This window comes from Gobio gobio (genome assembly GCF_949357685.1).
Source record: "Gobio gobio genome assembly, chromosome: 4".
Taxonomy (NCBI): domain Eukaryota; kingdom Metazoa; phylum Chordata; class Actinopteri; order Cypriniformes; family Gobionidae; genus Gobio; species Gobio gobio.
In genome coordinates this window covers 22,022,385-22,047,047 of record NC_137100.1, presented here as the reverse complement: position 1 = coordinate 22,047,047, position 24,663 = coordinate 22,022,385, and the positions used below count along the sequence as shown (strand labels likewise).

The window sequence follows — 24,663 nt, the reverse complement described above, 5'->3', positions numbered from 1 at the left end:
AGAGTATCTGTAGACACAAACACCATCGTACATTTTAGTGGATCATGAGTAGTAATTGAGAGGCTTTATTTATTTTTTGGGGGGGAGGGGGGTCCTGCATAGTGGCCCTTTAAGTTTCATTAGCAATTCTTTTAGTTTGAAGAAGAAAATGCAATTCCATAGCCAAATGATAATTTCGAAAAAATCGAAATAATTTTGGTGTAACCAAAAATGGCTTAATTCAAACGTTTAATAAATAAATTTATAAAAAACACATTATCATATGGACAGACAAAGAGACACGTTGATTTCTCACTCACAAGGTCATAGTATGCTGTGTATGCCTGATTCACCAAAAGAACCCGGCTTAAAAGGGCTGACTTTATAAGGCCATATAAAACTCCAGGGCCCGTATTCATAAAGATTCTAAGAGTCCTCTCAGAAAACTCCTAATTTAGCTTAAAAACTTTTACGTAGGACTCTTAGCTTAAGAGCTATTCGGGACCGATCTGAGAGCAACTCTGAGCAAGGAAAATACAAAAACTTTTATCTTAGTGAAGAAGCGGGGCTGATCCCGTTGCTACGTATGACACAGTCTTTTGAAGACTGTGATTGGTTGGTTGTCCAAAAAGGGGGAAAAATTTGTGCTTTTAAGTATAGGGTCTATTCTAAGCCTTCATTTTGAAATTACAAGCGCAAATTTTCCTATTTTACCGTTCTCTCTCACTCACACACACACACACACACACACATTACATATATATATGTACACTGAAAAAAATTATTATGGCCCGATTAAATTAAGCATAATTAATTTGTGCTCGTTTAAATAATTTAAATGTAGTTTTTTTTTATTTTAATTTGAAAAAATTAATTAGTTTTATGGGAATTGCATGTGTTTTTGTTTAAATTGAGATCAAATAAATTGATTGCGACCACTTACGATACATTTTTTTTGTAAATTCAACAAATAATTTTTTTCAGTGTATATAAATCCTTTTATTATTTACCATGCTGTTAATTTCCTATAAGGTATTTGATTGGCTTAGAATTATAAACATTGTTCCACTCTTTCCAATTACACTGATTGCTGGCATGTCTATTTAATTGGTGGTTTGAAAGTTGGGTTTAATACACCAAACATGATCCCTGCACAAACTAATCTATAGCGTTTTATTAAGTCACTGTCATCCATTGTCTGCAACACATTTCTTCTCCCTCTTCGTCTTTCTGCCATTTTCTCCGCTGCTAAAGGAACTCTTAAGCCTCTTAAAAGTCCTCGTCCGTACTCCTAACAAATTTGACCTTAAGACCTCTTTTAAGGGTTAAGATGCTTTCTGAATTACTTTTTTCTTTACTAAGATTTTTTAGTTAATTTTAAGAGTAAACGCCCACATTTCTAAGAATTTTCTAAGAATTTTGTCACTAGGAGCTACTCTTTGCATTAAGATTCTTTATGAATACGGGCCCAGGGGACTAAGATAAAACTTGTTTCTTGTTAAGAAAGAAAATATGGCAGCATAGAAGTTTATGAAAGTGTCAGTGAAGCAGTAGGACAAGTAATGTGTTTTTTATGAAAAACATGCAGGTCACTCTTATTGAGGGGTTGAGAACCTGTCAGATGTTGGTTAAAGCTTATTTGTTGCTAATAAAGGCAAAAACGTGTCAGTGTCATCTATCATGTGCATAAATGTTGAAGCAAACAGTGTAATAGGCTGGCTTATATTGACAGTCCCTGTGCATTTTACTAGACCTAGTGTTCTTCTTTCCTAAATACAGGATATATGCTGGTAATGGAATACAGTGGCACGTGTGAATGTGAACGGTACAATTATTAGATCAATATTACTAATGTTTGTTCCTGACATTATATTTGTGGAAGAGAAAATACTTCTTCAAGTAAACGTGATATGTATGTGGACTGTGCTTGTTTTGATGGTGTGTGCTTGTGTCATTGAGTGTGTGTGTGTGTGTGTGTGTGTGTGTGTGTGTGTGTGTGTGTGTGTGTGTGTGTGTGTGTGTGTGTGTGTGTGTGTGTGTGTGTGTGTGTGTGTGTGTGTGTGTGTGTGTGTGTGTGTGTGTGTGTGTGTGTGTGTGTGTGTGTCTGCATGTATGTGTATAGTGGCAGAGGGGTCAGTGGTTATCCTCTGTCTGCTGATCGCCATGTGTTAATGATCAGTGAGCGAGTCTCTGTTGGATCTGGTGGGGAAGGCTGATGCTTTCCGACTTCAAAGATGACAAAAACAGATTGATGGATACAGACACACAAACAGAGGGACAGACAGACAGACAGACAGACAGACAACAGGGGAAAAGACACAATTAGGAACAAAACAAAAGAACATGAAGACAAAGGCAGTAACAATGAACACTAAAAATGATATACATAGACTGCATGATAAACGAGGTGGATTCATCATGAACTGCAAAATCTGTGGTGACATAAACTATTAATTAAACATAAAGGAATAACAAATCAGATACAAATTTCTGACTCAGAAAAAAAAGATTTTTCAATGATTAATCCAAATCACATTTAAGAAATAGCTATATGATTTGCAGAGCCATAACTGAACATTTGGCAGGTTAAGTTTCACAAATAAATACTTTTTGTAAAAAAAACAAAAACCTTTTAAGAACACCTAACATCATACAAAAACATACACATTATGTACAACCAAAAAAAAGAAAGAATTAAAAACACCTAGATGGGTTATGGGATATATTGCCTCAAAACAACAAAACTATTTAAAAGAAAATTTAAATTAAATAAAAATAAAATTATTAATAAGTAAAAACAAAACAAAAACTTAAATATAACTATGGCTAGAAACTAAATACATGCATTTAAGAGTTGTTCAACCATACAGCATCACATCCTTATGAAATTAAATGTCAGTTCTAAGCATAGTTATCCCATTAGAAACATAAAATACTCTGAACAAATTAATAGACAGTAAAAGACAAAGTGGTGTGCTCTGATCGACATATCTAGAGAAGGAGGGGTGTCAGGGGACAGCAGATGTTAACATATTTGAAGATGGAACCATGCAAGGACGTGTTGATGTAGCATAGGGACAATATGTCTGACATACCATTTGCGTAACTCCTCATTGGTCACTGATAGAAATTCTGAAAGAATAACCGGAATCATTGCGGATGGGATTTAGTGGGACTGAGTTTGAGGAGAACATGGGTTGACAAAAAACAAAGAGTCAATTGGAGGAATCAAAACTGTATCATCTCCGTGGTTTGTCCTGTTTAATTGGTCGGTTTCCTTTATCTTTTCCTCTCAAACATGTATATCATGAGAGAATGATCTCACAAAGCTGATGCACTGATGTTTCTATATATACAAACAATAAATTAACTGAATGAGTTAAAATAACATTGGAATGTCCAATGTCCAATACATGGATGTCAAGTAGATGGGAAAAAACTGTAATTTAAAAAAATGTGCAAGTGGTTTGTTAGTGCAGGTCTCCAAGTTGGAGTGTGTGAACTGAGAAAAGGTAATGGATTGTGACAGGAGAGAGAAGTAGAAATAGCAGGAAGAGTGTTACTGATCTGTATTTCTTGTGTTAAAGACCAGGGATCAGGTCAGGGCAGAAGGGCTGTAAAGGGTGTAAAATGGAATGTAGTTTGTAGATCATTGCTCTCAACACCATTAGCACTTATACATTCCCCACAGTAGTGCTAATATATATTCTATGTCCGCCATGCTGTATTTAATTATATTAAACATTTTAAATGCATTTGCATCTGATCAATTACACTGAAACATCATAAATGTCATTTATAGGTCAGAATGGTAATAATGTTTTGCACAATTATAGTACGAATAAACGTCCTCTCTGACTCACCTGGGGACACCTGGTGGGGCACGGTTAGGACGAGAGGGGACCTGGGGCGGGGGGCCACTGAAGGGGTCAGGAGAGGCTCCAGGTCTGGATGGCACAGGAGGTGCTCCAGCACTTGGGGCCCCTGGGGCTGTACGTCCACCTGGACGAGGGGGCCCAGGTGGGGCCCGGCGCTGGGGAGTGGGACTAGACATTGGAGATCTGTTGAGAAAATAAAATAAAATAAAATCTATCTAACTATCTATCTATCTATCTATCTATGTCAGCATCCTTCCTCTTGTTGTTTGTCTCCGGGCCTCTAGAGGTCCCCTGTGTTCCCCTCTGCCTTAGTTCTTCCTTGTGTGTCCTTGTTAACGTTATCCAGGTCAGCTGTGCCTTGTTTCCCCTAGAGCAGGGGTCTCCACACTCGGTCCTGGAGGGCCGCTGTCCTGCAGAGTTTAGCTCCAACCTCAAATAAACACACCCAAACTAGCTAATCAGTGTCTTACAAGGCCCTAGTTAGACACTGATTAGCTGGTTCAGGTGTGTTTAATTGGGGTTGGAGCTAAACTCTGCAGGACAGCGGCCCTCCAGGACCGAGTGTGGAGACCCCTGCCCTAGAGTATTTAGCTGTGTTTTTTCACTTGTTCCTCACTCAGTTTTTGAGTCTTGGCTAAGCGTGTCCTGCTGTGTCCCCACTGAGTCCCCACTGAGTCCTTCCAAGCTGTCTCAAGTAAGGTGTTCTTAGTTATTGGTGTTCTCTGTTTTTGTTTTTCTCCCCTCGTGGAGTTTTTATTTTCTCCTGTGATTCTTTGCAGTATCACTATTTTTACCTCAGTCTGAGAAGAACTTTTGTTGGATTTTTTGTGACTTGCAAAGTTCCTTTTTATTAATAAACCTTCCTTACCTGAAGTGTTGCCTGGAGTGTTTCGTTTGGGTCCAACATTCCCGCCTCTGTGGCTAAGTGGTAGATCTCTCACTCACCACACCAGAGACCCGAGTTCGAGCCCGGCTCGTGTCTGTCTGTCTATCTATCTATCTATCTATCAATCACTAACAAAGCCTAGCTACTAGCTTAGGACATGCTACCAACATGTCAGCTATGCTAAACAGTGCTAGCAGTGGCTAACAAAAGGTTTTTGGTTTAAGTACCTCATTTGGACAATTTTTAAGGCACTGAGTTCCTGGCTTTTCTAACAAAATGTTAACATGCTAGCAACTTCTACAAACATGCCAAAACATCTGACAGATTGCGTGGCCATAAAACCTCCAGACTTTTAAAACTACTTAAAACGTTCTGAACAGAAACGATTTTGATTTATTCAAAAAGATGACACAGTACCTGCGTCCTGAAGGTCCTCCTTGTACCTGCAGCCAGGAGTCATCCACCGGTGGGGGCATAGTCGTGGAGACTGTGGTGGTGCTGATGTCACCAATGATGTTGAGAGCCTCTCTCAGAGCATGGTACATGCGCAGCATCTCCTCCCTGTGCTGAGCCTGTTCTGCTGACTCCTCCATTAAAGTGTTCTGATCTCCACATGAGTACAAGTTAGCAAGCAACTCAGCATGGATAAAGTCCTTAGTCTATGGGAAGAAAAAGCAAAGATAAAAAGCTTTTGCTTTTGTCAGTAACTACAGGGCAAAGAAATATCCAATAAGAATCCAGTAAGATCCTACTGGAAAACCTGATTCTTGAATGGACAGTTTGATTCTTACATGATACTTATTTGATCCCACCAGGATCCTTTAGGCTTGGATGATTATTTCCACAGGAATTATATTAGGTACACTATATTGCCAAAAGCTTTGGGATGCCTGCCTTTACATGCACATGAACTTTAATAACATCCCATTCTTAATCCGTAGGGTTTAATATTGGCTTTCCACAAGGTTTAGGAGTGTGTTTAAACCAGTGTTTATGGGAATTTTTGACCATTCTTCTAGTAGCGCATTTGTGAGGTCAGGCACTGATGTTGGACGAGAAGGCCTAGCTCACTGAGTCTCCACCCTAATTAATCCCAAAGGTGTTCAATCGGGTTGAGGTCAGGACTCTGTGCAGGCCAGTCAAGTTCCTCCACACCAAACTCGCTCATCCATGTCTTTATGGACCTTGTGCATAGTCATGTTGGAACAGGAAGGGGCCAACTGTTCCCTCAAAGTTGGGAGCATGAAATTGTCCAAAATGTCTTGGTATGCTGAATCATTAAGAGTTCCTTTCACTGGAACTAAGGGGCCAAGCCCAACCCCTGAAAAACAACCCCACACCAAACTTTACAAATGGTACAATGCAGTCAGCCAAGTACCGTTCTCTTGGCAACCGCCAAACCCAGACTCGTCCATCGGATTGCCAGGCAGAGAGATGTGATTGCTCACTCCAGAGAACATGTCTCCATTGCGCTAGAGTCCAGTGGCGGCGTGCTTTACACCACTGCATCCAACGCTTTGCATTGCACTTGGTGATGTAAGGCTTAGATGCAGCTGCTCGACCTTGGAAACCCATTCCATGAAGCTCTTTACGCACTGTTCTTGAGCTAATCTGAAGGCCACACGAAGTTTGGAGGTCTGTAGCTATTGACTCTGCACAAAGTTGGCGACTTCTGTGCGCTGTGCGCCTCAGCATGCACTGGCCCCGCTCTGTGAGTTGCTGTTGTTCCTAATTGCTTCCACTTTGTTATAATGCCACTAACAGTTGACCGTGTAATATTTAGTAGTGAGGAAATTTCACAAACGGACTTATTGCACAGGTGGCAACCAATCACGGTACCACGCTTGAATTCAATGAGCTCCTGAGAGCGAACCATTCTTTCACAAATGTTTGTAGAAGCAGTCTGCATGCCATTTTATACACTTGTGGCCATGGAAGTGATTGGAACACCTGAATTCAATGATTTGGAGGGGTGTCCAAGTACAATTGACAATATAGTGTATATCAAAGTGTCATTTAAAACAGCTTACATTGTTAATCATGAGATGCATGATGGTCTTGGGCATGAGGTCCCGCACAGTCTTGTTGACAATGGCCATGTAGGAATCCACAAGGTTCCTGATGGTCTCCACCTGCCTCTCAAGCTGGGGATCCATGGAGTGCATGAAGCGATCCGAGCCATTCTCCTCACTGGCATCACTCTGCTGAGGGCCATCAAGACATTGATATTTAAATATTACTAGCACTAATTAATTTAGGGACACAATGAGGAACAGAGTGGAATAGTAAAGCAAATAAATTCAGACCTATCATTAATTAACTAAAACAAAAAAATTCTTAAAGGTAGGGTAGGCAAATTCTTATTTTATAAAAACTTTTTGTTATACTGTTTGAAACTCTCTTCACATTCTGAAAGCAATCAATAATAGAAGAGGTATATACTAAAGGGATCATGAATTGAGAAATCAACTTTCCCTTGAGCTTTTGATATATAAAAGGTCATGGTAATATAAAAATATCCTGTAAGTTTCAGAGCTGATAACTTGCTGGCTCAGCAAACACTTGATCTGGGAATGTGCCTCTCAGTGACGTCAAAGTGTGGTGAAACACCGCCTTAACCGAAGAAGACGAACGCCTGATTTGCTAGCCCCACCCACCAATTTGTGTATGATATGTTATTTAACATAGGCCCACGTGGAGCTAAACCGGATCGAACTTCCAAGCAATAAACATGCTGCATAAGCTTCATGCGGATTCCAATATTATGAATGCATGGATGAACTTTATTTTTAATGAATATCCAGCTCACGTGGGTAAGACATTGCCCATTGGGAAGTTTTGATCATGCTGATTTGTCTGACACTGTAGTGAGGCTTGTGCGTGCATGTGTGTGCGTGCATGTGTTAGTGATGCACGGTTTGCGGTTATATCCACCGAGGCGGCGGACCAAGTAATAAAAAATAACATTCCAATTAATTGCAGGTGGGTGAGAGATAAATCATTGTGTTTGTTTGATAAAGACATTTTGCGAGCCCTGTGGGCGAATCATTCCGATTGCCTTTTTCCCACACACTTTCAAAACAATTTCTCACGCGTACTCTCATTATAATATGCTACGCTTATCCAATCATAGCAGTGGGCATTTACCCAAGTCTTCAGTGCGGCACGGCCAAAATAAAACAAGCGTTCCATGAGAGAGGCTCAAAACCAGGGTAGAAAACTTATTCATTATGATGTTTTTGAATGTAAAAACCACGCAAACGTCATTAGTTGACCTCAGGCAACAGTATACATTTTTTTTTAAAGCCAGTTCATGACCCCTTTAAAACATATATCTTCTGTGGAAGTCTCAGGACCAAAAACTATTTGTCCAATCATTGCATTCAGTCCAAATGTCCAAAGTCCTACCTGCCTGTCAACATATGTATTTTCATACCTCCACTCACCCTGCTCACGCAGACAGACATCACACGTCATCAGCGCATTCCGTAAGGCTATGCAGAGTTGCAGACAGACAGTCACAGAGCGCCACAAACAGCTGCCTTTTACAGTTCCTGAACCAAAACAACGAGCCTATGCTGTGTTCACGCAATGTCGTAACCGTAATTATGAGATGGCAACCCGTGACGTTCTACCAATAGCTGTTCACTTTCTCAGACACTTTCTCTGTCTCTCGTATCGTGACACTTTTCAGACTCTGATGTGCATGTTCATGTGTTTTAGAGGAGGTGTAGCTTTGGAGAACGCTCTGAAGGGAGGGTGGGATTTCATGCTTACAAAACTGGCTTGTTTTACCTCTCTGAAATTGCCTACCCTACCTTTAGCCTGTTAGTGGTGGGGTTCACACCATCATTTCAAAGCATTGTTAAATACAACACATATTGATACTCGGAGAGAAATACGTTTTAACATTTGACAAAGATGTTTGGATGAGGGAAAAAACAAAATTAGAGAAAAATTTCAACTTACCTTCTCTTTATCCTGCAGACATAGCAAAGAAAGCACAATAAGTTAATACAATTAGTACGCCATCAATGTAAATCAATGAGACTTGTTAGAATTGGTTATTGGTTATATACATGTGCCAGCTGTTACATCACAGGAATGTGAGTTAATATGGCTGACAGTTGATCAGTGGAAGCATTCACGTACAGTGATGCGCTCTGTGTAGACTCCAGCTCGTAAGAAGGATGCCTTCCAGCTGTCCACCTCCTCCTGAGTGTCGCAAGCTAATTCCAGTTGCCTGTAGTCTTTATACACGTTCCTAAGACAACAGTCCAACAACAAGCATGAGCAATGAAAGAAGTCAGATTGTGCTTAAAAAAATTAAAATGGCCAGACAATACTGTCATTTGAGATATATTGCATAACTTAGTATTAAAAGTATTACTGCAATAAGAAGAAATGAGCCCCACATCAGCATATTAAAATTACTTGTGTCACTGAAGACTGGAGTTACCATGCTGAAAATTCAGCTTTGCCAACTGGAATAAATTACATTTTAAAATACAGTATATTCAAATAGTATATAATAATTTTCATCTATAATGATATTTTGTAATATTACTGTACTGTATTTTTGACTAAATAAATGCAGCCTTGGTGAGCATAAGAGACTTCTTTCAAAACAAAAGTGTGTGTGTGTGTGTGTGTGTGTGTGTGTGTGTGTGTGTGTGTGTGTGTGTGTGTGTGTGTGTGTGTGTGTGTGTGTGTGTGTGTGTGTGTGTGTGTGTGTGTGTGTGTGTGTGTGTGTGTGTGTGTGTGTGTGTGTGTGTGTGTGTGTGTGTGTGTGTGTGTGTGTGTGTGTGTGTGTGTGTGTGTGTGTGTGTGTGTGTGTGTGGACTGGTAATCATCACGTTATGGGGACAAAATGTCCCCACAAAGATAGCAATATCCGAAATCCTCATCCTTGTGGGGACATTTTTAGGTCCCCATGAGGAAAACATCTTATAAATCAGACTAAGTGATGTTTTTTGAAAATGTAAAATTGCAGAATGTCTCCTGTGAGGGTTAGGTTTAGGGGCAGGGGCAGTGTAGGGGGATAGAATATACGGTATGTACGGTATAAAAACCATTACGCCTATGGAAAGTCCCCATAAAACATGAAAACCCAACATGTGTGTGTGTGTGTGTGTGTGTGTGTGTGTGTGAATTACAGCAATACTTTTAATGCTAAGTTATGTGACTTGTGCAAATCAGTATTGTTCTGTTGAACTTTCAATTAATCCTGAAGAAAAATCCTGAAGAAAATGTATCATGGTTTCCACAAAAATATTAAGCAGCATAACTGTTTTCATCTTTAATCATAATAAGAAATAAAACGTTTCTTGAGCAGAAAATCAACATATTGGAATGATTTCTGAAGGATCATGTGACACTGAAATAATAGCTTCAGAAAATTCAGCACTGCTGATTTAAAATATATGAAAACAGAAAACAATTATTTTAAATTATAATATTGTAAATAACATTATTCAATTTATACAATTGTAATAATATTTAACAATATTACTGATCAAATAAATGCAGCCTTGTGAGCATAAGTGAGTTCTTTTAAAAAAATGAAAGGGTTAGTTCACCCAAAAATGAAAATTCTGTCATTAATTACTTACCCTCATGTCGTTCAAAACCCGTAAGACCTCTGTTCATTTTCGGAACACAAATAAAGATATTTTAGTTGAAATCCGATGGCTCAGAAATGCCTCCATTGGCACAATGTACTTTACACTCTCAAGACCCACAAAAAGTACTTACAAACGTCGTTACAAAGTCCATCTCACTACAGTGCAGGTTCTACAATAATTTTATGAATCGACGAGAATAGTTTTTGTGCGCAAAAAAAAACCTAAATAACGACTTATATAGTGATGACCGATTTCAAAACACTGCATCATGAAGCTTCGAAGTATAATGAATCAGCGAGTCGAATCCTGATTTGGAGCGCGTGTCAAACCGCCAAACTGCGGAAATCACGTGACTTTGGCTCCAAACCGCTGAATCGATTTCAACTAAAATATCTTCATTTGTGTTCCGAAGATGAACGGAGGTCTTACGGGTGTCGAACGACATGAGGGTAAGTAATTAATGACAGAATTTTCATTTTTGGGTGAACTAACCCTTTAAAAAATGTCTTACAGACCCCAAACTTTTGACTACAAGTGCAAATTAATATATTTGATTTTTGTATTGCTGAGAGCTCTGTAGAAGGTATGCCCCCCCCCCCCCCCCCCTCTCACCTTTGTTCAGTGTTAAAGAGAGCAAACACGTGCTTGCTGGACATGAAGCTTTTCTCTAAATCTCTGAGCTTCAGGTTGTCCAATGGCAGCATGTACTTCTTCTCTTTCTCCTGCAGGGGGCAATAAGCACAATTAAAATGGAATAAGAACAGAGCAAAAAAGAACACTACCAGATCAGGGACAGTACTGAAGAGTTATAATAGACCAACATATCTGATACTGAACCTGTATTTGCTGTAATTATAAGACAGTAAAACTAAAACAAACAGCTTCAAAAAATAGAGCTATATTTAGAATACTACTACTAACATACAAACCGTGTACTGTGCTTAATAATTTTGAAAGAGCATGAAGTAACAACATAATCACAGGATACTAAAGTTTACTGTTTAAACATACAGGCCTTATGGTTAAACTTGGCTTGCACCCTGCCATAAAACCATTAAAGGATCAGCTAACTTTAAAATGAAAATCATCCCATGATTTTCCCATCAATTTGTTTCAAAAGGCCTTTATTAAACCCCCAGAGCTGTGTGGAGTACATTTATGATGGATGCATGCATTTTTTTGAGCTTCAAATTCGTGGTTCACTGCCATTATAATGCTTGGAAGCATCAGGATATTTATTAATATAACTTTTATATTTTGTAAATTTATTGACCTGGGTGTAAAATTTGTGCAACATATCAAAGATGCATTTTTGAAAACAATTCAAAATCCACTTGGCTCATATTCGAGGGGGCATGATTCCGCTCCGCACATAGCCTTGAACTCTTTTATGATTGCATGTGTATAAACACATGATACAATTCAGGGGAATTACAACACTGTTAGTGCTTGTTGTGTTTCGAAGCAGCTACTGTATCTCACTAAAGGGTTAACAAGTATTTGATGTGATGTGAGTATTGATTCCACACTGGAAGCCTGCAAAGGCACGCTGAGTATCACGCTTTATGACTCTTCTTAATCAGGAACACACAAGCTGTATGGATTGAATTAAATAAACTCTTCTCAATTAAAGTATGTTTTGTTATTGTTGTTGTTGTTTCTTTTCTGTATACCTAAAGGGGACAGCAAATGTTGATTGATGCTAATTCCTTTTGAATATAAAAGCTAGAGATGAGAGACGACATGAAGTGTGTAGGAGGAGAAGGGGGAGTGAAGATGAAAACACTTGCATGTTAACAGTATGAAGCACATAACAGAGGAGTAACCTACTTAACCACCAGAGGAATTCATTTAAAGGGATAGTTCAACCAAAAATGAAAATTCTGTCATCATTTACTCACCCTCAAGTTGTTCCAAACCTGTATGAGTTTCTTTGTTCTGCTGAACAGAAAAGATATTTTGAAGTATGTTTGTAACAAAGCAGATAGAGCAACTATTGACTACCATAGTATTTTTTCCCTTACTATGGTAATCAATAGTTGCTCTATCTGCTTTGTAACAAATGTGACGGATGTTAATATGAGTGAATATTCATTGAGAATTCATGTATTTCACCAATAATCCTTCCTGTCAATTTTAGTTTATTTACTTTATATAACGGTGTCCAAGGAAAGGCTATAATTTGGTTTTTGACATCATTAGTATTCATTTGGTTAAAGAGTTTTGCGATCTTTTTTTTGTTGACGTCGTGACGTCATTGCCGCTCACCTCGTGCTGCGTCCTCTGTTTGCTTTGAGCGCGCTGAGGAGAGGTAAGCAATTAGAGGTGCTTTTCTTATATAAGAGTATAAAAGTTATCCTCAATGTGATTAAGTTTATAATATGCTGTAATATTATTGTTAAGACTGTTATAAGTGTTGTAGGAAGTGTTTTATGAATGGATGGATAGGATTTGATAGTTTTATTACTGAGAACAGCAATTTGAGTATGTGTGTGCGTAAATAGAACGCAGTGAATTTTACTGATTCATTTACTGGTATTTGATTTGTGGAGGTGATTGAATCACAGAGTGAACACATTGTTGCTGTATTTTGTTTAATCCATCCAGGTATGTTTTATTTCTGTTAAATGTCCTAATGTTTTCATTTTGTATCAGTTTGTTTCTTTACTAATTTGTGATTGACTTAAAAATAGCTGCAGGAGAATGTAATGTATGTTTGGTGTAAATGCTTGTGACAATTAATTTTGCCATTGTATGTAACATGTTTCACACACAGTAATTTTGATGTCATTATCATTGTGATGTGTGCTCAGTTTGCTTTGAGCGCGCTGAGGAGAGGTGATTGAATCACAGAGTGAACACATTGTTGCTGTATTTTGTTTAATCCATCCAGACTCCTTTGAGCATGCTGAGGAGAGTACCATCTACTTCCTCAATGAAAATAAATTCTCCATGAGCAGCAGTTCCAGTGTCCGGTGTCTTCTCTGAATAAACCAACACAACGCAGATCATAACAGTGGGCAGATTTAGGCCGGTTACAGTGGTGCCGTGACCCGGATGAAGATCAGTTCGTCTTCCAGGATTTTCATCCAAGGACCAATGCCGTTTGGTCGCCGGTGGATGCTGCACTTCACTCAAGGTTTCAATCAATAGTAACACAAATAGGTGAACTTTGCTGACCAGGACATTTCACTTCATACTTGGTGCCACCAGTTTTTATTTTTTCCCTTTGGTATCTTTTAATAACTTTCTTATCTTTATTTTTTTTTACATTTGAGGTTTTCATTATTCATTGTTTGGTGAAATTATTTGTTAATGAGGAACAATGGCGCAGGGTTTCAATGCAGACAATTTTAATGCTGAAGGGGACATGTCAGATTTAAATTTTGGGAGAGGTCGACTTTTCAGTGACCGTACATTCACACCTGTCCCAGGGAGGGGTAAGGTAGAACGAATATCTGATATATAACTGAACAAACACCTAGTCATTTACGAGGTAAACCATTATCATTCTGTCCAGACATAAGTGATCCAGCATGGTCTAACCTTATAACACACATTGCTCAGGAAGTAGGAACTAGTATAATTTCTGCTCAAAGTGGGGTAGCGTATGGGGAAAGAGCATCAACCAATGCACAGACTAGAAGTTTAGGTGCAGCTCAGTCATTCTCAGAGACACCCTCACTTAATTTGACAGGAGTTAAACTAGTCATGCAGTCTGAAGCAAAAGAGCCCCCTGTTTTCCGAGGGGATGGAACAGATAAGTTCAGTGTGCATGAGTGGGAGGATTTAATGGACACTTACTTGCGTAAAAGAGGCATACCAGTGCTGGAGCACCATCATGAAATCCTTTCAAGGCTGATGGGTAAAGCAAAAGACATTGTTAGAATTACCCTTCGCAGTAACACTTCCCTAAGACCCTCTGAGAACCCCAAAGTGATATTTGATATCCTAAAACAGCATTTCAGCGAGGTCAGATATTCTTACATGCCTTTAGCTGATTTCTATGGCACAGTGCCTGTTGCCGGAGAAAACCCAATTGAATACTGGGTCCGTTTAAATAAGGCTGTGGATGTTGCAGAGGAGGCTCTAGCTAGGCTTGGGCGAAATATGGATAATCCATGCCAGGAGGCAGCCATGATGTTTGTCAAACACTGCCCGGACCCAACTCTGTCAGCCATTTTCCGCTTGAAAGCACCAGATAAGTGGACCGCAAGTGAGGTACAAGAGCATCTCGACAGGTATCAGACCGAGCAAAAAGAACAGTTGGCAGTCAAATCCAAGCGCAACTTTGTTGTGAGAAATGTTACAACTCATGCCCAGTTACCTATGGAGGGTGGGGTCGTCACCAGTGTCCTTCCTGTTCTGTCATCTGATAATGTTAATGAAAGCACCCAATCTCATCCACAGAATGATGATAACTGCATGAAGACGCTCATCGGTTTACTTGATCGTGCTCTTTCCCAGAATAGTCAAGCAGAGATGAGGCGCACTCGGCCGAACCAATCCCTTGTGAGAGCATGCAAGGTATGCCATTCACTTGAGCATTCAACCTTAGCACATTGTCGACAACAACGACTTTGTCTTGCCTGTTTCCAGCCTGGTCACATAAAGAAGGATTGTGCTAATGTCCAACCCCGTGATCGCAATCAGTTTGCCCAGCCACCTCAAGGTTCACCAACTTTAAATTAGTCAGCCCACACCAGGAGAGGGGACGTGTGGGTAGAGTTGAGCAAACCCTCGAAAATGTTGATCTCATGCAAGTTTACGAAAGTGCCTGTGCACAAGCTCCTGTTGAAGTCAAAGTGATTGCTCAGAATATGCAAACCCTTGAAGTTTTTGATGAATTGTTTTATGCACCCATCTGTGTCAATGACAAATTCCAGATGATGGGAATGTTGGACTCAGGATCCATGGCATGCACTTTCAGTGAAGCAGTAGAGAGCAGAATGCTGGATGAGGATGTGTTGCCAAAGCCCACACCATTGATGCAAGAAATAATGTTAATAGGCTGTGGAGGTAAAGCAACTAAGCCAAAATGCATGTATGAAGTTGAGCTGAAAGTGTATGGCGAGAGATGTTTAGTTCCTGTTCTAGTTGTGCCAGGACAAAGAGACGACTTGATCATTGGCACCAACTTGATTAAGTTCCTTATGCACAGGATGAAGATCAGTGATGATTACTGGAGGATTGTGTCTAACGGTGTCTCAGAGCCATCTTCATCGTGTGAACAATTCCTGGATGTCATGGCAAATACTTGCCGCTGGCGAGGTGGTCATCCACCTGACAAGGTTGGGACTGTAAAGCTTCAGCAGTCAGTTACACTTATGGCCCTTGTTTGGGGAAGGCTACCGAGTAATACTGCTATGTCACCAGGGAGTACTGTAATTGTGGAGGCCACTTCTTCCAGATCCATGCCACGGGACATCATCATTGGCCGAGTTGTTACACCATTGTGGGGAGATCGTTGGGTTCCCCTAAAAGTTACCAACCTTTCAGACAAACCAGTCACCCTAAAAAGAAATCGTAAGCTTGCGGATGTGTTCCCATGCCTAGCTGTGGAAGATTTCGAGCTGTTGCAAGGTTTCAGTCAAGTTCAGATGCCCTCGTCCGGGAATTCTTGTCAACTTGCACCGAGCACAGCTGATCTTAAACAAAGACTAAAGGCCATAGGCCTCAGTGACATCGACATTGACACATGCTCTGTCAGAGATGCAGCGAGAGAAAAGCTTGTTCAGCTGCTTGAGAATTACCATGATGTATTTTCTAAGCATTCTCTGGATTGTGGGGAGGTCAGTGGTTTTGTCCATCGCATTCGCTTGACAGACGAGCGTCCATTCCGACTGCCATACCGACGAGTACCACCTGGTCACTATCAAAAATTACGGCAAGTTCTCTCAGAAATGGAAGAACAAGGCATAATTCGAAAATCAGTGAGCGAGTATGCTTCGCCCTTGGTTCTAGTTTGGAAGAAAGATGGCGGCTTGAGGATTTGTACGGACTTTAGATGGCTGAACGCCAGAACTATGAAGGACGCACATCCGCTCCCACATCAGTCTGACTGTCTAGTTGCCTTGGGTGGAAACACTCTCTTCAGTACTATGGACTTAACATCCGGATTTTATAACATCCCCATGGCTGAAGAAGATAAAAAATACACAGCGTTTACTACTCCAGTAGGACTCCATGAGTACAACAGGATGCCTCAAGGGTTGTGCAATAGCCCAGCATCGTTTATGCGCATGATGTTGAGCATCTTTGGAGACCTGAATTTTAGTAGTCTGCTGTGTTACTTAGACGACCTACTGGTGTTTGCTCCTGATGAAAATGCAGCCCTGGAGCGGTTAGAGGTAGTATTCCAACGATTGAGGAGCCACAATCTAAAGTTAAGTCCAAAAAAATGTCATCTGATGCGAGCATCCGTTAAGTTCTTAGGCCACATCATTGATGGAAATGGTGTTTCTGTGGATCCTTCAAAGGTTGAGGCCATAGTCAAGCTGTCAAAAACTGATCTCATGGAAGAAGATGGGTGTACTCCATCTGTGAGGAGAATTAAGTCTGTTTTGGGAATGATCCTCTATTACCAGCACTTTATCCCAAATTGCTCCTCCATAGCCAAACCGCTCTTCTCCCTAACAGCTGGACAGAGAAAGAGGACAAAGGTCAAAACTGAAGCTAAGGCAGGCACATACAGAAAGCTCAAGCCAACTGATTGGACCTCAGAGTGTGATTATGCTCTTTCTAATCTGAAAGAAAGCCTACTGCACAGTGTGGTCTTAGCACATCCCGACTTCTCTCTTCCATTAATCTTGTCAATCGATGCTTCTCTGGATGGACTCGGGGCTGTGTTATCACAAATACCAGCAGGCGAGGAGAAAGCTCGTCCTATTGCGTTCGCAAGCAAGTCCCTAAGTAACTCTCAGAGGAGATATCCGGCACACAAACTCGAGTTTTTAGCCTTAAAGTGGAGCGTGTGTGAGAAATTCAGTCATTGGCTAAAGGGCCACACGTTCACTGTATGGACGGACAATAATCCGCTCACTTATATTCTAACCAAGGCTAAGCTCGATGCTTGTGAACAGCGCTGGGTGTCTAACACTGCATGAAAAGTGGGATTTTCGACCCCGTAAACGCCTGTATACTCCTGGAAATCTCCCTAATTTTCGGCAGTTTTCGACAATTTAGAGGCAGCGAACTTCGCGTTCGTCTGTGCCACAAATTGTCGTAAACGAACCATGACGTAGGTGGAGAGCCCCCCGCTGAGAGACCGCGCGGAGGTGCGACGCCTCTAATTTGCATATGAATAGCAGCGAAACCAGAGAGTCAACGGCCAGACCTGAATTTACTCACTCACTATTGGCTGAAGCCACTACATTTAAAAAAGAAAAATCCCTCGTGATTGGTTGGCAGATCACTGCAAACCAATCATTATTGGTCCCCCTGGCTCATTATAAATGTAAACCCCAATAATAATAATAAATATATAATTTATGTTGTAATAATTTGTTTCATATTAATGTTATTGTGCTATGAAGTATTCATACCATCAAGGAATATATGGGAAAATTATACGGACCGTGCCGTTTATTCAAACAAGGGGCTTCATTTATAAGCATACAGCTGTTCATTCAAAGAAAGGGCTTCATTTATAAAACACAGCGATTTACTCAAAGAAAGAGCTTTATTGTTAAACACACAACTATGTACAGTGCAGCAGTAATGTCTCGTAATGTAATGTAAAGTTCGTCGAGCTCCAGGCTGCGAGAGCGCGGTGGCCGCACAATCCATCCAGACACCCCGTCAACAAAGCCGTCTTCCTCGTCAAACATGAGTTCAATGGTCGCGGACTTCCAAACGTCCACCTCATCCAGCACACTCTCGCTTCCAGCAACTGTAATACAATCCATAAAGACAATAAGCAACCTGAAAAATACTCACATTGACAAAAAACGGATCTAATATAATAAATCTTACCCTTTTTCTTCTTGATCGACTCCGAGCTAAACTTCGCAGTTTCAGGTTGTTTGTATCTGAAGCTCCGGCGTGTCGATTCATAATACGTCTTACAGGCAGCTGGAAAACAATTACATGAGACTGGTATTAATAAAAACAGTCACGGTAAAATTAAACAAGGGATGAGAAACACATTAGAAGTTACTTACACACAATTTCGTCGTGATCAGCGGTTAAATCTGGACTCGGGGAAATCGCTCCAAGCAGATAAGAGCTCACGGCTTCGTTATGAGGCGAGGATAGTCTGTGTAAACAAAATGTGCAGTTTTAAGCTCGGATCTATTAACGCATCCATTTCCTTATACAGCTGAATAAAAGCATATTCTTTAAATCGTAACGTTACATTACCCATGCTCTGGTTCATAGCGACTGCAGTTTGCCTCAGAGTTATGAAGACGAAGACAGCCTCCTGAAAATGAGTCCAAAAAGTTCGTCGCGTCCATGCAGAGATTGAGTTGAAGACGGTGTCCTGTCATTGTTGATCACGAAAAAGGAAAGCAGCAAAAAACATAAAAAAAATAGTTTAAAGCTCGTCTTCTACGCGTCATGGCCATGACCTCGACCTCGCACCTCATTGGACTAGGGCTCTGATATGGAACGCGCCTGGGGCCAAATCTCTTTATACGAAACGCGTGACTTATGATCGTTTCAACCTTCAACACGCCCTGTTTTCCGCTTCACGCACAGTTTTAACATGTTAAGAAAAACATTTGAACGTGTTTCTTAACGCGCACATTCTGTACATGTCGAAGTGTAATATTTTTTTTTTAAGCAGACTTATCTTTAGATGTAGCCTAGGCTACATACATATTAATATAAGATATTAATTAATTGCTTAACTGACTACTGTGCTAGAGTAAAGTAGCCTAATGTTACAATGTATATTAAGTAAATGCTTAATATTATACAATTATTATAATTTATCTATATGGGTTATTGTTTGTTTTTTAAAGTTAGGCTATATATAATTTCTAAAAGTATAGGCTATTTTACACAGCACATATTTATAACTGAAAACACACAACTTTATTCACTTTCACATAATAATGTTTTTGTAATTTGGTGTTTAGTTTGTTGTATAGTTTGTTTATACTGTTCTGTCTGTTTTGTTTCCAGGAACATCTGATGAGTGCTATAATAAAATGACTTCATTATATTTAAAATATGTTTTGTTATTCATTTTATTTATATTATTAATATTTTATTTACCCATAAACGTGTCTTTAGGAAGCCATAAGTTATAGAGACAAGAATAACTTTTGCCATTTAAATGCCACATTCATTTACTGAGGACCCATACAGCCAATGATCATGTGTGAAAACACTTATTCATAAATTGATCACTTAGAAATCAAAACTAAGGTTTGAGAAAGAAAGAATATGCATACAACAAAATATATTGTTTCATAGCAGCTTCAGTAACAAGTTCAAAACAAATTCTGCTGTAAACCGGCTCTAACAAGCCAATATAGTGTCAATATTCAGCTCAAGTGACTTCAGTGTTGATTCAGTTCAGTTGATTTCAGTTCAACTGTAAATTCCTCAGTTGTGCATTGTGTAGTTAGATATATGCAAAAACAACATTTTTGGAAATAGTTAAAATAGTTTTGCACAAAGTGTTGCTTTTGCAAGAGATGTCTGATGTTTTGTGTGTAGAGTTACAAGAAATGGAGCCATATTTTCAGAAATTGTGTGTAAGCAATTAGATAAAACTGTAAATTAATCCAGTTTATTTTAGTTCAGGACTCATAGTCAAGGTGTTAGTAATCTGTGCTTAATCTTTGTTCCAGGCAACAATTTTTTAACTCACGATTAAATAGATTAAGGCCTACTCTTGGCATAATTTAAACCCTGTCCAGGAAACCACCTCTTGAAAATCTGCATTGATAATTCATAAAATGTGGTGTGAGCTCAATTTAAATGACAATTACAGAAAAACACAATCTGACTTAACTATAAACAAACAAACTTGTACTTTTCACATTTATGATTAATAGCCATTTAAAAAATCATTCACAGTGCAGGGTGGAAAAATTAATGTTGGTATGTAAACTGTATGCTTTACTTGATTTATTTGTGTGCTTTGGTTCATTGTCTTGTTGCACCACATAACCTCTCTAAAGGTTGAAGACATGAACTGCTGTCCTGTATTTTTTTATTTTTTTTACATAACATTGGTTATTGCTAATGACATACAGAGTAATTCATCTACACTGTGAGCCCGGACAAGTTGAATCTACTTAAAAAATTGGAGCAAACTGGTTGCCCTAAAAATGTAGTAATGTGTACTAAAACGAGTACATTTAACTTAAATTTAAGTTAACATTTTAACTTAAACTTTAAACTTGTTTTAGTCAAAAAAATTCAGAACCTAGATAAAACTCCCCCTGCTGCTACTCTGATTTGCATTTGTGTAGCTCACAGCATGTTCATTTACATGATAAAGCCTCCCCTAGAATTAAGGGGAGGGGGGGTCATGGGGGGACAACTGCCAAGCAAGGCCCACGACAATTTCCGATAATTTACGGCAGTTTTCGGTGTTGCCTGCAAATTGCTGTGCACAGTCGTAAACCTGAAGTTTCACGGCAATCTACAGTGTCACATACTGACGAAAATCACACTTTTCATGCAGTGTAAGCTAGCTGCTTACACCTTCGACCTCAAACATATTGCTGGAAAGAAAAACACTGTGGCTGATGCTTTGAGCCGAGATCCTTTCGCAAAAACAATTAGTCACAGGCTCATCACAGAGCGGTATGGCGGCTTACTCTCTGAAGCTGCAGGTGTAACTGAAGATGGAATTCAAGATACTTTCCGTTTGCAAGTGAACAGTCTTCATGCGTTGCCTCAGCCAAATTTTGCAGTGTCATGTGATCACACAGCAGTCGGAACACAATTGAACCTCCATAATCAGTGGGAGACTGTAACTGAGCTGAGGGCTATTCAGGCAATTCAGGCCATCCAGAATGCAGTACCTCTTGAGTATGACACAATCTCAGCAATCCCCCTTGAGGAGATTCAGCATGGCCAAGAGTCAGATCCTGTGATCTCCAAAATTATGCCATATCTGAGTCAGAAGAAGCGACCATCAAGGCGAGAGAGGGCTGGAATGGATGCCAGGACTCTAGTTCTTCTTAAGCAATGGGATCGGCTGAAGATTCAAGATGGAGTAGTCTACCGTGTCTCAAAAGATCCTTTAAGCAAGTACAAGAGGTTTCAACTGGTGCTTCCTTCTAGTCTTAAGAGTAAAGCCTTAAATGGTGTACACGATCACGCTGGACATCAGGGACAGTCAAGAACTCTCCAGCTAGCTCGACAACGCTTTTTCTGGCCTAGAATGGAGCGTGACATAAGGGACTATGTCAAGTGTTGTCAGAGATGTATATTGGCCAAAACACCAGAGCCATCTGCACGAGCCCCACTTGAGAGCATTAGAACTTCTGCCCCAATGGAGTTAGTGTGTTTGGATTTTTGGAGTGCTGAGGACAGCAAGCAGCGTTCTGTAGACGTATTAGTTGTGACTGATCACTTCACAAAGTTGGCCCATGCCTTTCCGTGTGTAAACCAGAAAGCAAAACAAATTGCGAAGAAGCTATGGGATCACATCTTCTGTGTTTATGGTTTCCCGACACGCATTCACACGGATCAAGGGACCAACTTTGAAAGTAACATCATAGCAGAGCTGCTCAAGCTGGCAGGTGTTGAGAAATCCCACACTACATCATATCACCCGATGGGAAACGGTGGGACCGAGAGGTTTAATCGGACCCTGGGCAGTATGCTTCGTTCTCTGCCTCTCAAGGAGAAGCACAAGTGGCCCGAGCAGATACAGACTCTGACATTCGCATATAATGCCACAGTACATGAGACCACTGGTTATGCCCCATTCCAGCTAATGTTTGGTCGCATCCCAAAGCTACCTGTTGATGTCATGTTTGGGCAGGTGTTGCATGACTCTGTGATTGTTGACCATGGCAACTATGTGAAAACCCTAATGTCTTACCTGCATGAGGCGGTTCGAATTGCTCAGAAACACACTGAAAAAGAACAGAAGAAGCAGGCCAAGGGTTACAATCGGAAGGTCAAGGGCACAAGTTTGAACATCGGAGACAGAGTGCTCCTTGCAAACAAGAGTGAAAGAGGAAAGAGGAAGCTTGCCGATAAGTGGGACCCAACCGTCTATACTGTAAAGGATCGGAACCTTCAAACAAACATATACAAACTGATTGACGAGGCAGGCAAATCTAAAGTTGTGCATCGAAATTTGATTCTTGACATCAGCTTCCTACCCGTTGTACCATCTCAAGATGACAATGACGTACAGTCTAATGCTGACAATATGGAGAGCGAGTCTTGTATGTCTGAGACGTCTGACTCGTTTGAAGAGGAAAGTTCTGATGATAGAACGAGGGCATGGGTACTTGAAGGACAAGAACAGTTTGAAGGACAAGAACAGATTGAAGGACAAGAGTTTGTTGATGATGATGATCTGGACTCTGATCATTCAGTTCACAGTCAAAGAAGCGTCTGTGAACAAAACCCTAGTCAAAATGAGGCTGTTGGAGGTTCTGATCAAGTACCTGTTAGAGAGACTGAATCTTTTGCTAGTAATCATGACTCATTACCTGAAACTTTGAATGACACACACGATAACAGTACGACTGACACGCATGCACAAATTCCAGTTGACACATTGGGTGTTAGGACCCGTGCAGGCAGGATGGTCAAGAAAGTTAATCGTTTAATTGAGTCAATGGCACAGAGACCATTTTATGTTCAGAGAATGGGTTCATCTTTAGCAAGGAAATCAGGATCATTTCTTTCTTTATTTTAGAAGGATATTTGTTTCTATGAAGATACTGTGAAAATGTGTACCATGTGAATTTCAAAGTGTAATACAGACCAGATTTTTGGATGTTGTACAAGGCAGCATACTGTTCTAAGAATATCTGAGACTTGATCAACCTTGGATTTTTCTTAACCTGTAAAGCAGGTAACCTACTATGTTGAACTGCGAATGAGATTCGTTGTGAATGTGGTTCTGTTAGACCAATTTTGTGTCATTTGGTCAGGATATTAGTGAAATTCAGGAGGGGTGAATGTGACGGATGTTAATATGAGTGAATATTCATTGAGAATTCATGTATTTCACCAATAATCCTTCCTGTCAATTTTAGTTTATTTACTTTATATAACGGTGTCCAAGGAAAGGCTATAATTTGGTTTTTGACATCATTAGTATTCATTTGGTTAAAGAGTTTTGCGATCTTTTTTTTGTTGACGTCGTGACGTCATTGCCGCTCACCTCGTGCTGCGTCCTCAGTTTGCTTTGAGCGCGCTGAGGAGAGGTAAGCAATTAGAGGTGCTTTTCTTATATAAGAGTATAAAAGTTATCCTCAATGTGATTAAGTTTATAATATGCTGTAATATTATTGTTAAGACTGTTATAAGTGTTGTAGGAAGTGTTTTATGAATGGATGGATAGGATTTGATAGTTTTATTACTGAGAACAGCAATTTGAGTATGTGTGTGCGTAAATAGAACGCAGTGAATTTTACTGATTCATTTACTGGTATTTGATTTGTGGAGGTGATTGAATCACAGAGTGAACACATTGTTGCTGTATTTTGTTTAATCCATCCAGGTATGTTTTATTTCTGTTAAATGTCCTAATGTTTTCATTTTGTATCAGTTTGTTTCTTTACTAATTTGTGATTGACTTAAAAATAGCTGCAGGAGAATGTAATGTATGTTTGGTGTAAATGCTTGTGACAATTAATTTTGCCATTGTATGTAACATGTTTCACACACAGTAATTTTGATGTCATTATCATTGTGATGTGTGCTCAGTTTGCTTTGAGCGCGCTGAGGAGAGGTGATTGAATCACAGAGTGAACACATTGTTGCTGTATTTTGTTTAATCCATCCAGACTCCTTTGAGCATGCTGAGGAGAGTACCATCTACTTCCTCAATGAAAATAAATTCTCCATGAGCAGCAGTTCCAGTGTCCGGTGTCTTCTCTGAATAAACCAACACAACGCAGATCATAACAGTGGGCAGATTTAGGCCGGTTACACAAACATTCTTCAAAATATCTTCTTTTATGTTCAGCAAAACAAAGAAACTCATACAGGTTTGGAACAACTTGAGGGTGAGCAAATGATGACAGAATTTTCATTTTTGGTTGAACTATCCCTTTAAGCATCAACACAAAAATGATCTGTACAGCAACTAACCTTAACAATTCTTGAAGCCAGTACTCCAATATACTTAAATAATATA

The 24,663-nt window shown here is 39.8% G+C and overlaps 1 protein-coding gene across 2 annotated transcripts in view; it reads right to left on the bottom strand.

Annotated features, from left to right (window-relative positions):
• dnm1b (dynamin 1b) overlaps positions 1-24,663 on the bottom strand; it is a gene marked incomplete at its 3' end in the record, with an annotated part of 64,442 nt that overhangs the window by 5,186 nt on the left and 34,593 nt on the right. Inside the window, exons 16-21 of one of the 2 annotated variants that reach the window (XM_079815723.1) lie at positions 10,980-11,089; positions 8,896-9,007; positions 8,713-8,724; positions 6,774-6,947; positions 5,161-5,402; positions 3,843-4,040 (exon numbers count right to left, since the gene is read on the bottom strand). In XM_079815723.1, the coding sequence (XP_079671849.1) occupies positions 3,843-4,040; positions 5,161-5,402; positions 6,774-6,947; positions 8,713-8,724; positions 8,896-9,007; positions 10,980-11,089 (848 nt within the window). Of the gene's footprint in view, positions 1-3,838; positions 4,041-5,160; positions 5,403-6,773; positions 6,948-8,712; positions 8,725-8,895; positions 9,008-10,979; positions 11,090-24,663 lie in introns of those variants that run through there. The other variant, XM_079815724.1, reaches the window with a different exon arrangement.